Source organism: Echinops telfairi, unplaced genomic scaffold (genome assembly GCF_000313985.2).
Source record: "Echinops telfairi isolate 266 unplaced genomic scaffold, ASM31398v2 ScPeMD7_7473;HRSCAF=8511, whole genome shotgun sequence".
Taxonomy (NCBI): domain Eukaryota; kingdom Metazoa; phylum Chordata; class Mammalia; order Afrosoricida; family Tenrecidae; genus Echinops; species Echinops telfairi.
Window position 1 is genome coordinate 2,085,007 of NW_022111377.1, and position 24,842 is coordinate 2,109,848.

Below are 24,842 nucleotides of genomic sequence, written 5' to 3' on the forward strand. Positions count from 1 at the left end.
AGTCCCACTGGGCGGAGCTTTCATAGTATGCATTTTCCCCAGTAGACAAGCATCTAACAACTTGCTCTGAGTTAGTGCACCTAGTGGCATCACCTGGGAAGGTTCTCTCTGGTCACAGTGGATTTTTTCATAAAAGCAGTTTTGTTGGAACCTCGTTTTCTGTGATGGCGGATTTAAGAGAACAGCATGCGGCTGTAAAATTTTGTTTCCTGGTAGGGGAAAATGCTGCAGAAACTGTTTTGATGTTGAACCCAGCTATGGGAAAAATGCACATGTACAAGTGGTTTTCGTGTTTCAAAAAAGGTGAAATGTCCACTGATGACAAACCTCCTTCTAGATATCTATAAACTCCCCAAACAGATGAAAATGTCAACAAAATTCATGCATTTGCGCTCTAAGATGAATGGCAGACCATTGGAGAGACGGGGAAGTTATCTGGCCTATTGTGGACCTGAGATTTAGCAAATTTTGACAGAAGATTTGGGAGTGAGAAAGGTCCCTATGAAATGTGTGCCTTGGGTTCTGACTGACCAGGAAAATGAGCGTTGAGTGGAACCATGCCATGCTTTGAAAGAACAGCTCCGAAGTGACCCAGTTGTTTTCCCAAGGTCATTACTGGTGACGAGACAGGGTGCTATTCTTATGACTCTGGAAGCAAACCAGTGGAAGATGCCATTGTCACCTTGCTTCTAAAAAGCTTGTCAAGTGAAATCAAAGATTAAGACTATGCTCATTTGTTTCAAGACAATATCATGTAATCCCTTCAATTATACAGAAGTAGTTAATGTGGAAATATAGCGTAGCTTATAGTACAGTCAATAAAATACACCATTCTACCATTTTCTAGAAAAAGTGGTTTCTAGTGCATTTGGAATTTGCTCCACCAGGTCAGAGTGTTAATCAACTTCCTATTTAGAGGTTCTGAAAAGACTGCATAACAGTGTGAAACCAAAAAAAAGGCCTGACTTGTGGCAGATGGGGGCAGGAGGACTGGTTTTGCCACCTCACACAGCAATCTCAGTGCTCCAGTTTTTGGCAAAAAAACCAACATGCCTCTCTTGCTCCACACACCTGACTCACCTGACCTCACTCTGTGTGGCTTCCTTTTGTTTCCACAAATGTAGAGGGACATCAAAGAACAGCGAGTTGACCATGTAGGAGAGTTAGAGAAAAAACCCAACAAGGGAGGTGCAGTCAGCTATCCAAAGAGATGAGTTTGAAAAATGTTTCCAAGAATGGAATTGCAGATTTGACAAATGCATTAAGTATAATGGAGAGTACTTTGAAGGTGTTGTTGTTTTGTGTGGAAAAATAAAAATAAGTACGTGGCTTTTGGGGAAATGTTTATGGTGTTTTTTTGGGGGGTCGGGGGAGGTACCCCCTCGTAGTTTTCACGTCTGAAAGTCAAGACAAATGAAAGAGGAACAACTGGGGGGAAATGGGTGAAATTCAAGCCAAAGAAGAGAAGGCTAAAAAAAAGAAGAGAAGGCTAAGGCAAGAAGGAGTCTCAGTCGGGACTTAGGAAGGATACTTTTTTGGTAGCTCGAGCCCATAATTCTACAAGGAGGCAGTTTTCAGTTCAGTATGCAGGAGAGCTGTCAGGAGATGACACGTCTTCGGATGGAAGTTGAACTGCCTCAGAGGCATGCTGCCCTTGACCTTGAAACATGAAAGCAGAAGCCACGGGGTAGTGGAAACTGTCTGGGGCTTTCTACAGACCCTAGGGCTAAGCTCAATGGCCTCAGAGGTCCAATAAACCCATTCCTCCCCCAAATGCTCTTATATTTCTGCTAATGCCAAGCACACGGTGGCTGCATCTCCTGGCAGGGGATAAAAGGGCTGCAAGAAGGCAGACTCCTCATAATGCTTTAAGCAGATTGTTGGTCAAGGTTCCAATTTTCACTGCCTACAACATGATGTGACAACCCCCTAGGGACTGCAGAGCACCGCGGCGGTGGGGGCATGTGGACAGAACCACGAGTCAGAGCAAGCTGGAGAGAGACGATACCGCTTCTCCCTTTCTCCTGTCCCTGGAAACCACACAGGGGCAAATCCAACCCAAATCCTGCACGGTGGGAGGAGAGCAGAGAGAAGATGACCACGCATTCTGTGGTGTCCATCCCCTCTGATCCCTGACCTGGGGCTCTCGGGATCCTCTGCTGGCTGTGTGGTCAGATGGTTCTGCCTGCTGGAGCTCGGCAGCCCCCTTGCTCTACGGATGCTCTAGAAGAAAGCGCACATTTAATAGAGAAAGCCACCCCGCCCCTGCTCACCTTTAAACGCTATGGACCAGGACTTGCTGCACAGAGTCCTCTGGGACTTACTTCGGACCTCTTGAGTCTCCAACTCTGTTGTGAGGCCTGGGGATCTGATTTCCCTCAAGGTTGAGGCCTCTGAGTTCTCCCCAAGCCCATCAGGGTGGGGAGTACATATTTAGTTTGAAGCATGAGGAAGTAGGATTCTTTCTTACTCTTTGTAGGAAGTGAGCGTGAAGGACAAGCCTCCCTGTTTGGGTTGAGGCTGACTATGAATGTGTAGGGGTGTGGCTAGTCCTCACTCTTTCTACGGATTCCAAGTCGATCAGTGGGAAGTAGGCAAGTGGCCACCAGGGGCTCTGGCTCTCTCACATGCACTCCTTTCTTCATTTAATCGATTCTTTCTACAGATATGTTGTCCCTTCCCTTTTATCAACGCATCTGCAAGCCATGCCTAGGACCCACGTACCCCGCAGCAAATGCATTCGTTTGTTCCTACTACACACACCCCTTACCTTCTCACACACACTTAGCCCACAGAGCAAGAGCGACCACAGAACCGTCTCAGCAGAAGCCAGCAAGGATCTGCCTTCAGTGCAACTCATTAAACACTCCATACAACTATTAGATGGCAGACGCACAGTGGCTTTGTGGTTCAGGAAATAAAATAATTGTAAACACCGAGAAAATTGCCTACATCGACCAAACATAACCCAGGACACTGGGGCCTGCGGTTGCCGTTCTGCCTCAAATGAGCGAGAATGTCGTCTCCAACTGAGCCAGGAAGATTGCGAGGAGGTAGAATAATTAAGCCATGACACAGGCACTGTCATTATTAGCTAATCACAACCCTAGGACATTAACAAAATACAGAGTGTCTCTTCTCCCCTGAGGTCTAATTATTCCACAATAACCACACCTCTAATCTTTATTTATTCCCTAACTTTTGGGGGGCGGGGCTATGAATGGTGTGAGGGTGGGGTAGGCTGTTTTCACTAGAAAATGGTGGCAAAGGGTTGTGAGGTCCTCTGGCCGTATTCCCACTGCATGGCAATGAGTAACAGGCATGGAATCTTCTACCCCGTCAACCTTTTGACCTGCCAGCACCACACCATTTTGGACTCGTAATTACATTGGTAAGCAACTTGGCTTAACACAACCTTGGGCCAGACAAGTCATTACTGGCCATTGAAAATGATGGGGCAAGGTGAACGGTCTGAGTTCAGAGGGCCGGGCAGGAAGTTCCTTGCTTGGACTCTGAATAACTATTGAGAGCAAGCATTCTGGAAGATGAGAAAGCAACACAGAAGTGAACGTGGTATTTTATGCCTGATGTTCAACTTTAGTGCCAGCTGCTAGCTGATGGATTCTGACTCATGGTGGACTCATGTGGGAAGAGTAGGAATCCTCCAATCCTACTCCCCTGCCCCACTAATTATGACCTTCCAAAAGTCGATTGCCAAGCCCGTCTTCTGAGGGCACTCTGGGTGGGTCTGAACCGCCAACCTACTGGATAGTAATCGAACACGTAACCATTTGTACTACCCAGGGGCTTCTGTTTTCTTTCATTTTAATTTCCATTTAATTCACTTGGTTTCCATTTCTAGATGTTGGTTGGAATTCTCCCTTAGAGGGTGTTTCTAAGAATAAAATCCATCTCAGAAGTGTCAAGTCTCATGGGTATCTCTCCGCTTTCCCTCACTACAGTTAGCAGGTTCTTCATTCCCATGTAGACGATATTTTGCTTAGGATTTCCCAAAACAAAAGTTCTTCTGTTCCCTCAGCTGGTTCCAGGTGTTAGTTTTTTAACAGAGGTTCATGAATACAGATTTTGTTTATTTTCTAAATTGTGGTTTCCTCACAACCTCAAGTGGGAACAATCCAACAACATGCATGCTTTTGGACATGACATGGTGTCCACTGATGCCGACAGCCCACCCCACATCGCCTGTGGCACGTCACTGAAACCTTGCCCATCGCGGTGTCCTCATCTGGAGTGACAGTCAGGCACCTGGGCACATGCGCGCGAGGATTCCTTCCAACTACCTGAAATGCGATGCGATGGTGTGATCAGGCTTTGCATTCTGGAGTGGGTGGGTGGGTGGGGGGGGAAGCAAGCTTTTGTGGAAGTGAGTGCATGCCATCGGCAGGCGACTAAAATTTAGCCTGTGTGTGTTGTGAATGTTGGCCTTTCTGAGGATGACCTGGAGAGGGGACAGTTAAGGCCAGTGGATAAACCTCCCCCCAACAGGGACAATTTCCCTCAGCGAATAGGACACAAAGTTTGGCAAGTGTCCGGAGATCATCAAGTGCGGTTCTAGGCTTTGAAAAGCTGCAAGGTCAAGGCTGCTGTTTGCAAATAGGCAGCCACAGAGCACACGTCCAAAGTAATGCTCTCTGAGATCAAACACACTTTTCTCCGAGGGCCTCCGTGCCTGAGCTGAAATCGTGACAGCCACCAGTAATTCCTACCCGCTCACTCTGTTGAACCCGGTGGCACACAGGGCTGCTCTGCCTGGGGAGGCGGGGGTGTTGGCAAGTCAAGTTTGAGCTCTGGTGGGAAGGAAATTCATGGCCAGTTGGGTCAGGTAAACACAAAGGTAGAAAGAGGTGAGAAAGGGTTTTTCTTCTTCCGTTTATGGTCTAGTGTTTTTAAGAGTAGTCTTCCAAAAGCAGGGGAGTCAGAGAAACACCACTGGCTGTTCGCCCCTGTGCAGGCCCGTTTCCTGTGGTCCCTGAGTGGGATCTAGTATCTTTTCTAAATACTTAAATAATCTTTCCTATAGGATGCTTTACTTCTTTATTTTTAACAATAGTATACTGCCTTCTCTCTCTCTCCCTCCAATAGGAAAAGTAAACGAACAATTTCTTGTCACAACTGAAAAATGAACCAATTCACTGCTACGGAGTCAATGTTGACTCATGGCAACCCTGTAGGATACAGTAGAACTGTGGGTTTCTGAGACTCTAACTCTTTACAGGAGCAAACGCCTCCTCTTTCTCCCATTAACCTTCCCAGAGATACAAATCAAACCAGCAGTGAGAAATCGCCTCAAACCAGCATTAGTGGCAAAGATTAAAAAATATTAGAAAATGGTGGCGCAGGTAAGAGGAGGCTGGAGCGTTCATTTACTGCTGGGGGGATTATAATATGGTGCAGCGGTTGTAGTGGGAAATGGTAGGGTGCTGCCTTAAAGAGCTGGGAGTAGTAATTCCATATGATCTAGCAAGCCTACAACTAAGCACATATCCTAGAGAAATAAGAACTGTGCCACAGCAGACGTGAGAATACGCACACTGGTGTTCACCACACGATTCACAATGGCACAAGATGGACACGCCCTGAGCGACTGCCCACGGGTGACAGGATCAGCGAACGATGGGACAGACACCCCAAACAGAACACTATAGGCCGTGCCGAAAAATCACCAGGAATCCGAGGGATACCTCGGAACATGGATGCACTTGGATGACATTCAGCTGAGTCGATAAGTCAATCACAAAAGGATAAATAGTATATAAGATTACTATTATAGCAATTTAAAAACATACACATGGGGAGGAACCTTCCGCAGGGGTTCCAGGCCTGGGAGGAGAGAAGACATACACAGACCTGGGGAAGGGGAAGGGGGACACAGGAAGGAGGAAGTCGGCACAGCATGACCAACGCGCAAGAAGAAACTGGGAGCTGTAGGCGAGTAAAAGACCCCGAAGGCAGGTAGATACGTGTCTATAGGTGGCCAGGTAAACTGAACAGACGTGGGAAGCTGAGTGGGAGTACATCCACGAGTATATATAGGCTTTGTAGGAACAATTTCTACATATGCACTTACATAAGTTGCATACATAGCCAGGGATATAGCACGGCCCCGAGGGACCAAGTTACTGGCTTAGGGGCTTAGAACCACAACCTAGAGGGCTCATGAAGCTTGACTGGCTTATTATTGTCCACAGTGGCAGCCCTGTACATCCTGCTCTGGTGAGTAGTAAGTGGAGTCTGAACGCTTGTGAGTGGTCATCTACGATGCAACAGTTGGTCTCTCCTCATCTGAGTAAGAAGAGTACAATCAGTCAAGGACTCAAGGAAACAATTGGTCAGAAGGATGAATGGACCATACGAACCACAGCCACCGTGACGCTGAGACCAGAAATACGAGATCAGCGGTTCTCAACCATATCCAAGGAGTTCGCCACTCAAAGCTTTATCCACAACAGCGTGGTGAGCATATTTAAAGGCATGACATGTTCTCAACATGTGTGGAATTATCACATCATCTTCTACACACGTATCCTTCTCCGAACACCTTCCTCTCTACTCCTGGAAACACTGTTCCACTGGTCACCCAACCAAACATGCTCAACCCCTTCTTCCTCACCCTCCCTCACATCACATAGGCACCTAAGTCAATCACAAGAATAGGTGCCTATTCTTGTGCTCAAAGTCCTGCAAGTCACTTCCCTCCTGACAAGAGGAAAGTCATGTCTTCCTGAGCCCCCCTGGTTATTCTTCCCCATCATGCCTTTCGACGTAGCTCATGCCTGGGAAAAGTGAGATGGATTTCTCTCGGTGAAATTTCTACCCTTTCCACCCCCCATTCTGGACACCTTGAAAATACCCTCCATTTCTCTTTGAACGTTCAAAAATCTGGCCCCGTCGGAAGAGTTTGGCTCCAATGGCAGCTCTTTCGTTAATCTCTCTCCTAGTTCCTGCACTGGTGCTTTGTACCCTTACCTTACTGACGACGCTCCAACTAGATTGTATAGATTAGAGCAGGGGTCCTCAAACTTTCTAAACGGGGCCAGTTCACTGCCCCTCAGACCCGTTGGAGGGCCGGACTCTAGTTAAAAAAAAACTATGAACAAATTCCTATGCACACTGCACATACCTTATTTTGAAGTAAAAAACCAAATGGGGCAAAAAACAACCGGCGGGCCTGATAAATGTCCTCGGCGGGCCGCATGTGGCCCGCGGGCCGTAGTTTGAGGACCTCTGAGCATTCCACTTATCTTTCTACATGGCCAGGATACCTAGCTTTTAGTGGTTCGTGAGCTGAAAGCACAGATAGAGTAACATATCTCTTACGAGTTTGCTGTCAAGACTTAACAAAAAGACCTTCAATCCTAAACATCTGAGAACAACACGGCCAGAATCAGGTCGTTGATGTTCTACCTGCGAGGAAACACACGCAATGGACACAGCCTTTCGTTGATGTTCCACCTGAGAGGAAACACAAGCAACGAACACAGCCTTTCACCAGCGCAGCGATCGATCGCATCATTCTATTAGACAGCAATCAAGGGAAACTGGTGGGGGGAAGTTGTATGACTGAAGTACTTGTGTTTTGGGGTGGAAGGCCTGCCTCTGAGTTCATACACACATCATAAAGGGACCGGACAGCAACTGGACACCCTGTATGGAGAACGATGCAAAGCAGTATTTTAATAGGAGTCATTACTACCCATTGACACTAAAAGCACCCACATCAAGAACTAGCACCCATATCTCGGTGTATTTAGGAATGAAAAGACCAAGCACTCACTGAGGGATGGCCCTAAGAATGCATGGCAGGGTTTGCCCACCCACAGGAGGAAGAGATCCAACAGGCACCGCTGGAGGCCCAGGTGGAAGCTTCTTGCAGACGCCTAAGCGCCGGCTCTGCTGTGAAGTGAGGAACCATAAATATCTCTGCGCCCTCAGCCGTGCAGTTTTATTAAGCTTTAAATTAGTTCAGGACTATTAAGAGGTTCCAGTTGCTTCTAGGTCAGGGGCATCTCATAAAGCGCAGGCTGCCCATCCACCGCGCAGGCAATGCTGTCTCAAGGCAGGACGAGGACCCTCTGGCAGTGAGGACCCTCTAATGCATTAGGGAATTTGCCATGGTTCCCTCTGTTGGGGCCAAGGGCCTTCTCATTTTCTTGACAATAAATGAGTGTCAGAGGTGATTCCACAACAAAACTCCTATCACATGCAGGGGTCATTAAAAAAACGCTTGGCCAGGAGGTAGTCACATGCTTTCAAAAATTTCCTACTACACGGAGGATGATGGGTGCTAAATCAAGAAACATTTCCTAGGGGGTCCTCAGCTATGATTTCCCCCCCAAACCAAGGGCTTCCAGGGCTTAAGAACTCGTGAAAATCTTTCCACCGCCACGTACCAAGGTTCTGCTGGAAAGACATGAGGCAGAGGTGGCAGGCACAAGCTGTCCCACGTAGGACATTTCTTGGTCTCACCACTGACCAAATGCATCCTAGGGCAGGCCCTCCTCTCTCAGCTCTGGGGTGCACACGGGGTGTAGAAAACACGGTCCATTTTAAAGACGAGGCGGAAAGACAGAGAGGATTCCCTGCTCTGGACCTTGGTCTGAACGGACACAATACTGGTTATGAAAAGTTTCCGTTTTTAAAAAAGACTACACAAGTCACAGTTCACAGAGTCTGTCCAGCAAGCAATCACCAAGGGGATTATGTAAAGTAATGCTTTTAAAAACCTAATGCTAGCAGTGAGCAGTGCGTGTGAAAATGGCCAAATGGCCCATGTTTGACCAAGGAGAAATGAACAAACTCTGATGGTGGCATGTATGCTACAAGAGGGAAGAGGTTTCTGTCGGCTTTGCCCAGGGATGCCTTTCAAGTGCCCAGAGTAGTTCCAGGCACATAGCAGATGCTCAGTAAATGTTTGTGGAGTGAAACACACACACAGTTGCAGCAGTGACGTATCATGATGACTCATAGCCCCAGCAATGTTCGGGACAGTGAAGGGAGTCCCATACAGTCAGGAGCAAGAATCCTTCTAGCACAGCGGTTCTCAACCTCGCTAATGCCGCGACCCTTTAATACAGTTCCTCATGTTGTGGTGACCCCCCAACCATAAAATGATTTTCATTGCCACTTCATAACTGTAATTTTGCTACTGTTATGGAATGGGAGACCCCTGTGAAAGGGTCATTGGACCCCCGAAAGGGGTCATGACCCATAGGTTGAGAACCGCTATTCTAGAAGGCTGTAGACAATCCTGAAACTTGCAGGGAACACACAAGGGTGGGCTGTCCGCTTTGTCACGCCAAGGGTATGAAGTTATTTGGTGGGCTCCACCCTCCCACTAGATATCTCCTTTTAATCAACTTGCTGGACTTCCCCCGACCGAATCACCACAAAGGGGAACTAATGAAGAAGGCAGGTTAGAACGTCCCTTCCTTGGTAATACACAATGAAAGAAGATTGGCACCTGGAAAAATTCGGATGGCAAGAGACTCCAATCCCCTGGAAGGGAACACGTGGCCCCTATAAAATAACCACACCCCCACAAGCTACAGAAGCTCTCGCTTTCTCTCAGTCGCCTAGGCCTGCCCAAAGGGGAGGGGAGTTCGTGAGGCCCCCATCATTACGGGGAGCTTTGAGAGGCTGATCTGTTGAGATGTCATCTTTCAAAAAGCCCACGCTGGAGTAGGTGGTTCTTTTGAAGACGAAATGCCACGAGACTCTCGCTTGTTCTTTAGCATGACATCGGGACATTACAAAAGTTCATCTTCATGAAACGCCTATCAAGAAAGATTGCTTTATGTAACTTTATTCTACTGTAGGTGAGTACTGATTCACTCTTCAGAAAGCTGTCACACCTCAACATTCTCCTGTCACGTGGGGCTTCCACTAAACCAGGGGTCGCTAGGTGGGTGTACACCCCCCCACACTTCAAAAGTGTCACCAAGACAGACTCGAAGCGCTTCTTAGGGAGGTGTGCACCGTGGTCGACCAAAGACATTGCGTTTAAACATTTTTGCTTTGATGCTCAATTCAATTAAGCCTCTCTTTTTTTGGTGGTGGTGGGCGGTGCTGCCTGCAAAGCACTGGGGCAAACACAGGAGGGGATGACACGGCACAACCAGCTGCTCCAATGGGGCGAGAGTGTCTAGAAGGAGAGGGCTAAGCTGCGTGCCCAGACACCACTCTGCGAAGAACGCAGGGGATGTGCTCCAGTGGATGTCAGTCGAACATACTTTGGTCGCTTAAGACCGGGTACTGCTGCGTCCCCTCCCGCGGCTCTTCTGCCCTCCGGAGGTTCCTCAGAGTTGCTTGGGAAGGAGCATCTATTGGACATAGGCTTAGATGGAGCTAAGTGTTTAGATGGAAATATTACATGGAAGTGATTAATTCTTATAAGCAGGCTTCGTGGTGGGAGTGGCGATTAAAGAACAATTTTTATTAATTAGTACTATGCATTTTTTGTACTGCAGTTTAATTGATACGAGCAAGCTAACATTTTTACACTGTGCCCTAAGAACACCGATGTTATACCGTAACATCAATCTCCCTCGATATCAATGTGACAAAAAATGAATAGGGTAGATTTTCCTAAGATGGGTGGGGGAGCTGGCTCTGGAGGTAAAGGGGCCAGCGAGGACCCAGGCACAAAGGCCAGAGGAACTGCGGGTTTCCTGAAGGAGCTAGGGGACACTGCTTGGGGCGGGGCCGTGACACTGTTGGCAGACAGGCGACCAGGGGGGATCCTGAATGTCACGCTAAGGAGCTTGTTTTACTTGTCTAGACCGTGGGGAAAGAGTCCTGGGGGCGTAATGGGTCACACGGTGAGCTGGTCACCACAGTCAGCGGTTCAAAGCATCCGCCGCTCCATGAGAGAGGATGAGGCTTTCTGCTCTTGTCATGAGCTACAGCTCCGAAACCCCAAGGGGGCAGTTCCACTTTCGCCCACTCGTGTCACTAGGAGTTGACCTCATGGTAAGAGTACGTTTGGAATTTGCAGTTGGAGACCTCAGTGCATAAAGGAGAAGATGTGGGGTTAACAAAAGCCCCTTCGAAAATGGAGAGGTTATAGGCTGGTTTGGGGATGAATTCTGTTTCCTATTGTCTACTCGGCTGTCCAGCTGGTGCTTCTGGCCACTGTCTGTCAGCCTGGTGATAGGTTTCAGGTGTGGACACTGAAGGTAAAAAGCCTTTGGTTTTGGCTATGTGATGCGAGCAGGGAATGTTTGAGTCGCATTAAAAACAGCTTCAGTCTCTGCTAACCTCAAAGAGTCAGAAAGGAAGCTTCGCCATTTCCTCAGAACTCTGTCTGTCGCAGCCTTCAAGGAAGCAGGGAGCCCCTTGAAGATGGATGGGCGAGGTGGGGGGTGGTATTGCCTAGAACTCAAAGCGAAGACTATTTGAAAAGCCAACAGTAGGAAAAACGCTTCCTAGTATTTTAAAATACCTTACACGATAGAAAGAAGTGATCTATTACCCTGAAGTGTGCACTTCAGGAAGTCCAGAGCATTTGGAGAATTTTAAAATATCCTTCATTTTTAAGATGTGGAAACAGAAGACTGGTGGAATAATGGGGTAAGTGAACGCAGTACTGTTTTGGGCAGAAGTGGCAAGGAGATGTTCATATGTTATAATAATAATGCTCTCTCTCAAACTTTCAAAATTATCAGACAAAAACCGCAAACCTATTATAAGCTGGGTAGAAGGCAAGTATTCTTATCGTTCTTCAAAGCCTTGTAGGTGGAACGCTTCTCTACAGGAACACGGCGGGACATTCCTCATAAAACCGGGTGACAATCAGGTAAGAAGAAATGACCAAGGCATTAAATGCCTTGGAGATTAAAATAAACCAAAATCATCCTATCAAAATGAAAGATAAGAAACTTGGTAAAATGAGGTTTCAAAAGACCTGTGAGAAACTCAGAAAAGATATAATGTCCAGTTATTCAGTTTTTATGCTTTCATGACAACTTCCAATTTTATTCACTACATTTTGATCATTTTGTATGAAACACTTATCCTAACCATGGGCAATTTAAACTGTTTTAATTTTTATTTCAAGGCCACGAGACAAAGGAAGCTACTTATAGCCTAAGGGGATTTAAAATAAATAAACAAATAAAAATGAAAGCTTAATCTTTTCATGTTTTAAAGCAAGGATTTAAAATCATTTATTAAAATGCTGTAGGGGCACTTTCCATGGGAATGCAAAATTACAGCACTAAATTTACAATTATTCAAAAAATTAAAGAGTTTGGAAAACTGGATTGTCCCTTTTCTTCCTAGAAACATTTGTCTGAAGCTTAAGAAATGGTTTTCCTACAGTGTTGAGAATGGGGGGCGGGGGGCGGTTCAGAGCAGAGACCCAAAGCCCATTGTAGACGATGGGACATCTCCTCGCAGAAAGGTCATAAGGAAGTGATGAGTCAACCAGGGCACAAGATCACACGATGAAACACAATATTCCTCTGGTTCCATGAGGCTTCCTCAACCCCACTTCCATGACCCTAGTACTGCCTTTCGCTGTGGGCTACACTGGAGCATGTACACACAGGTACAGATAAGAGCCCATGACACACAGAATCCAGGAATGTTAAGGGAGTATCAATCCCAGGAGTGCAGGGGGAAGGTAGAGAGAGGAGGGGAGGAAGAAGGAATGGATCACAATGATTGACACATAACTCCACCTCACCCCCAAACACCCCCCCCAGGAGGTCAAACAACAGAAACCATGGGGGAAGGGAGAGAACAGTCGGTGTAAGATATGAAAATAATGATGATTTATAATTTATCAAAGGGTTATGAGGGTCGGGGGGGAGGGAAAAAAGAGGAGCTGATACTAAGGGCTCCATAGAAAGTAAATATTTAGAAAATAATGATGGCAACATAAACTTTGCTTGATGCAATTGATGCATGGATTGTTATAAGAGCTGTAGAAGCCCCCAATAGAATGATCTTTTAACTGGAAGAAAAAAAAAAAGAAGAAAGCAATGGTTTTTCAAAAACAGGTATAAGCAAGGCCTGTGTGGGGTGGCGGCGTGAGACTTCAGACCATTTGCCGGGACTTTTGAACGGGTCAACAGCAAGCTCTATTGATTAGAATCAAAAAAATCAATCATGGCATTGGCAATGGGGACTGCTCCCAACCCATTTTTACTTCATAGCAAATTGCTCTGCTTAAGTGGAGAGCCATCAATTCTACTAACCACATTTTCCGTGACTTGGAGAAAGTCCCCAGTGGAGATTCGACAAATAGTTTCTTTCACTTAAATTTCAGATTTTTTTTTTTTAGTTGCACTTAAGAAAAATAATTGAAATGTAGATTTAAATCATTTCTGCCTGCTACACTTCAGGATTCTAATGAAATACTTGCAGCTATCATGCAAAGCATTCCTCAGGAGCGGGGAGAAATCACTGTCCCTGAGCCCGCAGTGAGTGGAATTGGCCGAGGAGCACACGGCCGCCTTTGAGAGCAGTGAGCGATACGCTGCTAGTGGTGGGCTTGGCTACGAGAAGGGAAAGAACAAAGAATGTAGGGCTGAAGGTGCATTTTCCACAACAGTTTCAGTGGGGGGAAAAACCCTCAAAAAACTAGAAATGTCCACTGTGATTTAATTCTGCCAAACACTTGGGCCACCATCCCACGTTTTCAGGAGGTTACAACCTTCTCATGACACTCACATCTGAGCGGGTTCCTAAACGCTTGTGGAAGAAGTCCATTACCTGTCCACTTCATTTCCCTCTCAGCTCCCTCAGCCCTCTGCCCACTTGGGGAATGGATGCTGTCCCTCTGTCTCGCTCCCTCCACCCTTGGCCGAAGTGACTGGTCTGGGCTCACGCCTCACTCCCTCTGGCCTCCCGGGCCCTGCATTTGCTCCTTCCTCTACCCCGGAGACTCTTACACCAAAGGGCCTCCATGGCTGCCTTCTTTTAAAAATCTTTTAGGTGTAAACGTACAGTCAAGCCTGTTCCGTTCCATGGCTCGCAGCCATGATGGGCACGGCCCGGGCTCCATCTGCACATCATGTCGGCACCGCGGCTACTCCTGTGCTGCCTTGTCCCACCCACTTACTAAACTCCCTGCCCACCACCTGTCTTGTTTCGGTTGCAAAACTGCTTTTGTCGCTTTGGTCTTATGTAAATGATTTTTTTTTTTTCAGAGAACACATTACTCAAAGGTGAAACCTTTATTTTTTGAGTTCAACTGCTGCTTCAAGGTGACTCCAGGGGCTAGCTGCCATTCAAGGTGTGATAGGCACCTCAGGGCAAGGCTTCCTACCCCTTCTTCAGGTGTGTGCTCCAATATCTCTTAGGAGAGGAGTCTTCCTTGATCACACTTATTAATATAGATTCTGTCAGCCTCCTCCACAGCCTCTATCTTACTGCCTTGTCTCCCTTCATAGCCCTTATCTGCCACATTTAGATTATGACTCCCAGAGACCTCATGTGATAGAGTTAGAAACCCATCCCCATCCCCACCCCACCTCGCCACTCACTGCCATCACGCGGATTCCAACTTGACTCACAGCAGCCCCGTAGGGCAGGAAACAACCGCCCTGATGGGTTTCTGAGACTGGACCTCGTCATGGGACTAGAAAGCCCTGTCTTTCTCCCAAGGAGCAGCCGGTGGTGTCACACAGCTGACCTTGTAGTTAGCAGTCCAATGGATGACCACTATGACACCAGGGCTCCTAGAACTACCCTGTAGGGTTTTCTAAGTTGAAATTTTTACCAGAGCAAGTTCTATGGGCCTGCTGGGTGGGTTTGAACTGCCAACCTTTGGGTTAGCAGCTGAGCACTTAACCGTTGTGCCACCAGGACTTATCACATATATTATCATACACTTATTAGCTTACTGTCTGAATTCCCACTCACTGCTCTATCTGCAGCAGCTGGGACAGTGTCTAACGTTACACGTGTACACGCACCTAATGCATACCATGTATTGAAGTGCATTATCTACAGCTCTACCTAGATCAACTTATGCCTGCTTTTGGCCTGAACTTCTTAAGCTGGCTTGTCTTCTTTTAAAGAATGCATGCCTTAATATTGATTTTGATAGCACAGTAGAATAATATACTCTAATAGTTACACGAATCCTACAAACAAACAAAAGACTACATCTTGTTAATACAAATGCTCTTCTGTGATAATGCTCTGCCTCTGGAATAGCAGAGACTTCTTAATATCCTCACAATATGAAATGTCATCAACGTTAAATTACTTAAGGACGGAGGGTCCAGACGGCGGGTGATACAGGTTTTTGCTACTCTTTTTTCTCAACCTCTGAATGTCGAAGAGTTGGACACTCCTTCTGGTTACCTTCCCAGGATAAAGAAGGACAGGGTGGATGAATTACAATAATTAACTTGTGACAAAATAAAGTTAATTCTTAAAATAAAGAGAAAAGGTAAGCTTCTTCTCTTCTATCTAAACCAAGCAGAACACACTCAGATTACAAACTGAGTTTCTCCTTCCCCAAATAAGATGAAATGTGGTTAAAGTCATTTGTTTCTCATGAATAGTGTAATTTCATGTATATATAAGACTCTGTGCGATTTTAATGTAAGTACTTCTTATTCCTCTCATGGTGGCAAATTTTTATTTCCAATCTGATTTATGAAGTACAACCAGTTGGAGAGCCCCCCATTTTTTTTAAAGAAGAAGAATCACTCTTATTTTTTAAGGGGGTAATTTATCTGTCAAAAATGTTTTTTACAGCTTGAAGGTAAACAAGCAGCCATCTAGCTCAGAAGCAACAAAGCCCACATGGAAGAACATATCAGCCTGTGTGATCACGAGGTGTCGAAGGGATCACTGAAGACAAATGGGTGCATAAGCAAATGTGGCGAAGAAAGCTGATGGTGTCCGGCTATCAGAAAAGTATAGTGTCTGGGGTCTTAAAAGCTTGAAGGTAAACAAGCGGCCATCTAGCTCAGAAGCAACAAAGCCCACATGGAAGAACATATCAGCCTGTGTGATCACGAGGTGTCGAAGGGATCACTGAAGACAAATGGGTGCATAAGCAAATGTGGTGAAGAAAGCTGATGGTGCCCAGCTATCAAAAAGTATAGCATCTGGGGTCTTAAAGGCTTGAAGGTAAACAAGCGGCCATCAAGCTCAGAAGCAACAAAGCCCACATGGAAGAAGCACACCAGCCTATGCAATCACAAGGTGTTGAAGGGATCAGGTATAAGGCATCATCAGAACAAAAAAATCTTACCATAGTGAATGATGGGGGGGTGCAGAGTGGAGACCCAAAGCCCATTAGTAGGCCACTGGAGATCCCCTTGCAGAGGGGTCTCGGGGAGGAGACGAGCCAGTCAGGGTGCAATGTAGCAACGATGAAAAATACAACTTTTCTCTAGTTCCTAAATGCTTCCTCCCTGCCCCCACTATCATGATACGAATTCTACCTTGCAAGTCTGGCTAGACCAGAGGATGTACACTGGTACAGATAGGAACTGGAAACACAGGGAATCCAGGGCGGATGATCCCTTCAGGACCAGTGATGTGAGTGGTGATACTGGGAGGGTAGAGGTAGGGTGGGTTGGAAAGAGGGAACCAATTACAAGGAACTATATGTGACCTCCTCCCTGGGGGACGGACAACAGAAAAGTGGGTGAAGGGATATGTCGGACAGGGCAAGATATGACAAAATAATAATTTATAAATTATCAAGGGCTCATGAGGGAGCGGGGAGCGGAGAGGGAGGGGAAAAATGAGGACCTAATGCCGGGGGCTTAAGTGGAGAGAAAATGTTTTGAGAATGATGAGGGCAATGAATGTACAAATGCGCTTTACACAACTGATGTATGTATGGATTGTGATAAGAGTTGTATGAGCCCCTAATAAAACGATTAAAAAATGTTTTTTCTCAACAGGGATCATTAGAGGATTTATTTAAATAAAATGTTTGCATTTTTAATAAGATCTATAACTTAATTTATTGGAAAAATATGACTTAAAAGTATATTTGTCAAGAATACTCTATTGAACATACCCATAATCATGGTATGTTCTGGAAGGCAAGTTAGAGAATGGTGGCTATACACGTGCTGGTGCTAGGAGATCACAGCACATTAAAGATAAATCTGCTAGTTTCTTCTAAGTATCTCTTAGTTTTCTCCTTCAAAACCTCACGATCTCAGGGTGACAGGGCTTCACATAGAAACCTAGGGCCTGGTGTTCTGGCAGGGTCACAGGTTCAAAGAACGTGCTTCTCACTTCCTGAAGTCAAAGCCTTAAAAACAAAACAAAACCCCCTGAAGAGCTGGTTCTGTCCTGTGCACTACCTTCTACTGTGTGTTTTCCTAAAAGAAAGCCCTACTCCATTGACAGTTTCAAGAGTTAGTTAATCTTTTGGGCTTAGCTGTCAGAGGGTCATTCGATTTTCAAAGTTAGAAGGAAGTGTGGGAATTGTCCAGACCGACTCCCTTTGTGTCACAGAGGAGGAGGTGAATTGTCTTTCAAGGTCTAGAAAATCCTGAACAGATGAGAAGTCAGCTAAATATTTCAGTGAGTGTGTGTGTGTGAAACAAATCATGGTATCTGAGCAACCGCATTATGCCCGGCAGGTATGAGAAGAAATGTACCATCTGCTTTTGAATGCAACACAATTTTGGAAGGGAAACAAGGCCTTTGATTACATAATCCAGAGTCCAGAACTTGCCCATAAAAGAACAGAGATGTTCCTTTTCTAGACCAAGCATGTAAAAATCAAAAGTGAAGGATGGAGCTGGCATGACATACAACACACTGGAATGATCAGAGGTTTTGAGATTTAGCAGAATTCTTAAATTATCCTAAAAAGGAAAAGGAAAAGATCAGCATTACATAACAGATCACCTGGAGCCCTGCATTGTGCTAAAGATTGAACAGTGAGATTAGAATGTATGGTGTAGACATGGTGCTTAACAAAAGGAATCGCTCATATAGTGGATCCCTTTACTGGAAACTTTTTCCTTTTGTCCTTGGAAACGAAGGAACACACATGCACACTTTGTTTCACACGAAGGAGCGAGTGAACTAATGTCTAAAAGAACCTCGATGCCCAGGGGTAACTTCCTGCTTCTGTCCTGGACACGTCTACCTCTGTCCAGGTGCACAGACTGCTCGCCCTGTGTCATCTGAAAGGGAAGAGTCGCGCCTCTTACCGGGACTCGTGAGGGCTCCCAGGGCGCTGTTGGTTGTTGAGAGAGGGTTTGCATTGGTGGTGGTGGCTGAGGTCTGGGCCGCGGCTGCAGCTGCTGCCAGTGTTGCCAGATTCTGTAACTGTAAAGCATTCATGCCTGTGGATGGAAAGAGAAACATGGTTTTAGCAACATGGCTAGCTTCTCCCGGTTCCAAACAAGAGAAGGCTTAGGGAATCACTGGGGCACATGACAAGCGCAGATGAGCCGTGCACTAATCCCTGTGGGGCCAGACAGGCCAAGGAGCTGCCTGGGTGATCTTTGCAGTCAGCCCATGGGGATGGACTCTCCATCCTCCTCCAAGGACCCTGTGCTGCTGTGATTGGGGTGCAGCTAAATTCCATAGCTTTCTGCTATAATCTTCTATTCCTAGAGACCCGAGGCAGCAACCCGGGGTACCTGAGTTCACCCCTACATCTCACCCCCTGTGGGGCTGTCCTAACAGAATACACTCACCAACTACCTCTGCTCTCTGATGTAGAGATAAACAGAAAAGACAAACAACAAGCTATCTCTGTGTGGACTGGCCACAGTAGGGCCTCGTCTATTGGCAGGGTCTATCATGCAGCTGCCAACTCCCACCCCCACCCCCCAAACAAGACAACAACAATCCACACACCAAAAAACAGGTTATCTGGGCTTGGGCAGCTGGAGAATGGCATTCAGGGCAAATTCTCAATCCAACCATAGTTCCCAAATTTCTTTGGCTTACCACTTCCTTTAAAAAAATTATTCAGCACCCTCCCTGGCCAACATTAAAAATGTTTGAACTATAGCCCATAATCCAGAATAAAGTAGAGGTATCTGCTTTTGTAGCAACCGCCTCCCATCCATTATGACAGAGCCCTCTAGGGGGCAGTATAGCCCACTGTGGGAAGCACTGTTCTACACTCCACAGCTGCCTCCATAGAACACCATAAGACGAGGACAGCTTAGCACTTAGAAAAGTCTTGCTCTGAAACTGAACGGATAACGGGTTCTAATCCTGCCTCTGTCATTTTCCCAGTCAAATGACTTTAGGCAACACACCTCATCTCTTTGTTTCTTGACCAATGAGTGGCAATCTGCACTGAATCTCACCTCAGAGTGCTCTTGTGCAGACTAAATAGAACGATGGGGGCAACTGACTTAGCATAGACTGTGCCATAATATACATACCCCAACTCATGTTAGCTATAGGGTCATCCAAGCTTTGGGCTGCTCCTCACAAGGTCTCTAGTTCAAACTCACCAGCTATTCAAAGCCACGGGGGAAAGATGGGACTATGTGCTCCTGTAAAAATGCACAGCACAGCCTCTGAAACCCGTTTAGACTCACTCTGAGTTGGAGTGAACAGGAGAGCAGTGGGTTTTTAGTAGAGACTTGCCAGGAGTCCTGATGACTCAGCAGGTTAAGTATCATGCTGCCAACCTTTGAAAGGTCAGCGGTTCAAATCTACCGACGGCTCCACAGGAGTAAGATAAGGCAGTCAGCTTCTATAAAGACCTACAATCTCCGAAACCCTCTGGGACATTTCCGCTCAGTTCCGTTGTGTTAGCATTGACGTGACAACGGTGCGTTAGTGCCCGGTGAGATGTTACGAGTTGGAATTGATGAGAGAGCAACAAGGTTTATTATTGTAACGAGGTTTGTTATTGTTATGAGCGTTGGACTTCTCTCTTCAGTCTTAATTTGATTGTCAACTCTAAAACAGGTTCATCGTACGGGCTCAAAGAAAGATCCCCTGGTGGCCATGCCAGCTTGAAGTCACGAGCCACTCCTCAAGAGAAGAGGCGTGCCAGTCTGCTTCTGTAAGAAGTCCAGCCAAGGAAATCTTTTGGGGGCAGTTTGGTTCTGTCTTGTAGACTTGCTTTGGGTCGGGGTGGATTCAAAAGACAGGTAGTAGGTAGGGACTCAAATAACATTCGATGAATGAAAGAGTGAGTGATGATGACAGTACCTTCATCCTCTTAGAATTTTTAAAAGAGAATACTTTTAAGTAGAATGAATCTCTGACGAGTGAAAATAAAGAGGAAATATGGAAACAAGAAATTCAAATTCACAAGAACTCGAGGGTGGGATTAACAGAGAGCTTTGGGGCCACAATCTTGCAAGGAGGCTGGCTGTGTCTCGGTGGGGGTCTGATGGGCCTGGTGTCTCTGCTGGGCCCACTTTTCATGCCTTTCATCCTCTTCTGTTTAGCTGCCCTGTCCTCCAAGAATTCAAACTATTTTCCCCGGATTCCCTTCACAGTCTGAGCAATGAACCTATTTGCAAGAAGCAGGAAAGCGTTCTTTCCTTTAAGTAGCGGAACTGTATAGACAAAGATATTGGACTTCAGTAATCGGCCTAATTTTACCTTTTTCTCAAATCTGATACTTAATATCTATTGAGCAAATTTAATCTGCTCTAGTCAGAGTAGCTTGATGCCCGAGTCTGCATACATGGGAGGGGGGGTGGTGGTGAATGGGGGGGTGGGGTGGCGAGAGAAGCTCTAGCAACCACTTTGCACACGTCCTGAGCACAGGCATGGAGCCCTCAGCATGAGCAAGACTCAAAAGGAAGCAGATACGGAACGATGATGTCTTGACCGCAAGGGAGTTCTTATTTTGCTCTATCTCTACAGCTCTCAAATTTATTTGGCCTACCTGCTCCCTGCCCCACCCCCCAAAACCGCTTTTTAGGGGAAAAAAAAATTTACTCAGAGCCACCTCCACCCCCTGCCCCTGGCAATGAACAATTTTTGCACTATGGTCCATAATCTAGAATAAAGTGTAGGTAGGTATCTGCGCCCCTCTTCCCCGATCTTCCTAGTGCCCTGCAGGGGGCAGTATTCCCCACTTTGGGAGACTGTCTTTTTCCAGGTGACACCCAGACAGGTTGACTGAGGATGGTGAAATCCAAGCAACTGTGTCTCAAAAGCTGTGAATCCTGTGAATATCTGCAACCACAGTGCTAACTTCTGGCAACCCTGCTTTCTCCAGCAATTGCAACTGGAAGAACACCCTCTGTCATTCTCATGGATCAAAGGGCAACCAGAGTCCTGTTTATGGGAATGTGGGAGCTGAGGAAGCATTGGTCTTATCTTTTCAGTAGTATTAGAAAAAGGGACATGAAAGAAATAGGGGTTCTGCTTGGCATTTGTGTGGACCTACTCAGTGAGCGGTGCTGACTTCCTAAAAGCATCTTGAACGCACTTCCCACGTGCTGAGAGCTAGCCGTTTGAGTTAGTTGCTCTGTGAAGAGGGGAGATACATTTGTTTGGTGCCATCTGTACCCCTGTGGCCCTTCTGTGAATGATGTTGTCGCTTATGTTTTAATGATGTAAGCCAGATGACCCCACTATACCACCAACAGATGGTTGAGTGCAAAAGAGGGTCTAATACTGACATTAAAACTTTTAACAGCTATCTGGCACAAATAAGCACTAAGGAGACCCATTATTCTAGGCTCAGGTCACAGGTTCCTCTTCCAGAAGTATCCTCTGACACTCCCGAGACAAGAGCCCCGAGGTAGGTTCAGAGTCAGATCACAGAATTCCAGAGCTAGAAGAAATTGTCTACAGTGCCTAGCTGAACCCATCCACTTGGGCCAGCGGCAGTCGGGTGCTTAGCCAAGGCTCTCAGTCTGTGGGCATCAGGATCTCCTGACCCCTAGACCAGTGTTCTCTGCACATATCACAGCCTTCCTCTGAGGAAGACCAGTCTAGTACACATGGCAAGGGCACTTTCTGTGTGCTCTCCACAACTCTCTTATTTGTTCAAGACTCTGTGTGTGTGTGTGTGTGTGTGTGTGTGTGGTGGGGGGGCTCCCACCATATCCTAATTTACATATCCTACTCTGATCTACTCTAAGTATTTCTCTCCTTGGTTACTATGCCTTTTAAGAACTCGTAGGGTAGTTGGGACAGGTGTAAATAGGGTACTTCCTTTGCCTTGCTTAATGCAAGAGAAGACTGGAAATCCTTTCCGTGATTTAACAGTGGCATGTGCAACAAGTGAAAGCGGCCATGATGAAGACTTTGCTGCCCGTAGGGAGGGGCTGTTGAATTGTTTTCAAACTGGTTCTTCTTGGCTCCATCTTGGCGGGTGAAGCGCAAAGACGGCAGTGCCCCCCTGGAGATGTTGCTGCCCGAGTTGCTCTGAACGTGTGGTACTTGCCACAGTCCTGCCGGCACCCCAATCTCGGGTGTATCAGGTTCCTGACAAGGCTCACTTTAGCCCTTCCTCCACATCTTCTTAGTCTCCTATTTCAAGACTTAAACCCACAAGTGTCCCCAATCTGGTTATCATGACAAATCACACAAATTATAAAAATTCTGATCGCTTCCTGTTTCTTTTTCACCAGCTGTGATAGAGCCAGTTCGAATCGGTTCAAAGCCCTGCTTCAAAGGCCAAGTAGGAGTTTTGTCAGAAAGCTGGATGTTCCTAACCCACGGACTGCCTGTATTAAGTTCCACGAGGCCCAAAGTTTTGTCTTTTTCACCGTGCCGTCTATTTCAACACACACAAACAGCAGTGCTGTATAGATAGCAGGTGACAGGTTAAGTCTTTGTGGGATGAATGAACAGGCAACAGAATTCCAACCACATGTTTAGTTTTCTCCATTCTTTGTTAATGCTTCAGGATTCACAACAGCATCAAATATTGATGGTTTGTCTTCACTCATTAATTAATCCATTTTACAAATACTTATTAGGACAGTGTTAATTCCTTATCTCAGCCACCAATGCTCATTAAAAGACAAAAGTCTTAGCGCCAAGTCCTTAGCAATCAGGTACCGGTGTGTCCTGCAGAGCTGAAGGCTTTATTGAAATCCCTCCTTAAAGTTCCCCTTTTCCATATTTCACCACCAGAGTCCTGGTCAACCTTTCTCTGCTTCCACCTGGGCAGACAAGGCAGAAGGAATGAAGCGGAGAGATTCTGGGGCATCACCCTGGAAAGTGGCAAATGCTGTTCACAACCAAGATAAAAGCCAAAGGAGGTGCAGGTGAGGAGGGCAAAGGTGAGACCACCATGTTCTCCAGCATGAGGGATTTCAGAAAAGATGGAAGAGCCAGGCAGGCCTGCCTGCCTGCCTGCCTGCTTTCCTTCCTTCCTTCCCAGCCAGCCAACCAAGCAGCCAAGCGAACCAGAAGTTACAGGGTGGCAGGGGGTTCATAATGGAACATCATTGTCTGCCCCCTTTCATCCCTTCCTTGGTCCTTGGGTCTTGTGCTTGTGAGGTTATCTCAGTCTGCTCCTCAGCCTGAGAAATTACGGCTGTGTGCCCGGGGACTGGGCAGGACAGCTTCCTTGCCTACTTTTATGGGTTGGACCCCTATTCTCAGCCATGACATCCCACATTTACACTTTTTTTTTTTTGTCTTCCATGCAGGGGCTGGTAGAAGCATCTCCTTCTTGACCACATACTCACTTCCCTAGGGCTTAAAACGTACAACATTCTCTGCGCGACCACAGTGATGAACTTCCATGGGCTGGAGGCTGCACAGACTGGTCAGAAACCGGGACAGGCTGTGCCGTCTGCCTTCTCCATGCCTGTCAGCCTCTGAGGCTACAGGAGTTAGGAGAAGCCTTCGGGTTACAGCTGGCTCATGGACGTGAGCTGCACAGGTCTTACCCACTTGGACCACTGTGGGAGCCACTGCGTCGTCTATATCTCTTTCTATAGACAAACCCAGACCAGCATCACTGGCTTTGCTCCCCTAGGGAACCCAGCACAACACAATAAACACATAGTTTACTAATTTTTGGCTATTAACAAGGGTGTATTGAATGAGAAAAATTTAAATAAAATATATAGAGAAAGAAAGAAATGGCTGACTCCACCCCCGGGATGGCTGCTGCTGTGGTTAGCTGACACCTGACTCATGGGACCCCCTGCACAGCCAAACGACATGGTGCCTGCCCTTAGATCATCCCATCAGCAGTTGGCCAGAGCACCACGGTGATCCATAGGGATCCTGCCGGTAGATCCCACGTCTTTCGTTCTAGTCCATCCTTAGCCTGGACGCTCTGCTGAAACCTCTTCAACATCCTAGCAACGCACAGTCCTCGGTGACCGGCAGGCAGGGCTGTGCGTGAGATGCACCAGCTGCGACTCAGACCTGGAACCCCTGCGCGGAGGGGGGCCCCTTCCCAAGGCCCCTGGGGGGCAGTGCTGCCTCCGCCTCAACTGGGGGAACTGCTTACCTGTTTGTGCTGATTTTTCAAGCTGGGATCAAAAGTGGGGTTTAAGACAGAACCCTCTCTTAGGATGATGAGATTGAAGGAGTCGATACACGTGCGGAAAGCTCAGAGTAAGTTCCCGAGGAAGATCCGGGAGAGAGAATATGAATCGTCATCGTGCCCCTTCAAGCAATAATGGCAATGGCAATAGGCATAACACGCCAGGCCTGCTTGCCAGAGCTTTGCATGTGGGCTCTTCTTCACGACAGATAAGAAAGTCACATGGCCCAGGAACAATGACGGTCACTGAAAGAAGGAACCGGGGCACAGAGCGCTGAGAAAGGGGCACTCTCCCAAAGGAGCAGTTCTGGGTAAACATCCGGATAGTCCAGCTTTTGTTCCCAGTGTGCCTGTCCCCCTGAGAATTCTTTCTGCCCTCTGGGTCCCGACCTGGAGCTTTCCTTCCCTGTCCTCCTTTTCCTTAGGACTT

The 24,842-nt window shown here is 46.7% G+C and overlaps 1 protein-coding gene across 5 annotated transcripts in view; it reads right to left on the reverse strand.

Moving 5' to 3' along the window:
* Positions 1 to 24,842, reverse strand: part of CELF2 (CUGBP Elav-like family member 2) — a 512,058-nt gene that overhangs the window by 46,545 nt on the left and 440,671 nt on the right. For all 5 annotated transcript variants that reach the window (XM_004712629.2, XM_045285616.1, XM_045285615.1 and 2 more), the window contains one exon: positions 18,171 to 18,305. In XM_004712629.2, the coding sequence (XP_004712686.1) occupies positions 18,171 to 18,305 (135 nt within the window). The remainder of the gene's footprint in view (positions 1 to 18,170; positions 18,306 to 24,842) is intronic.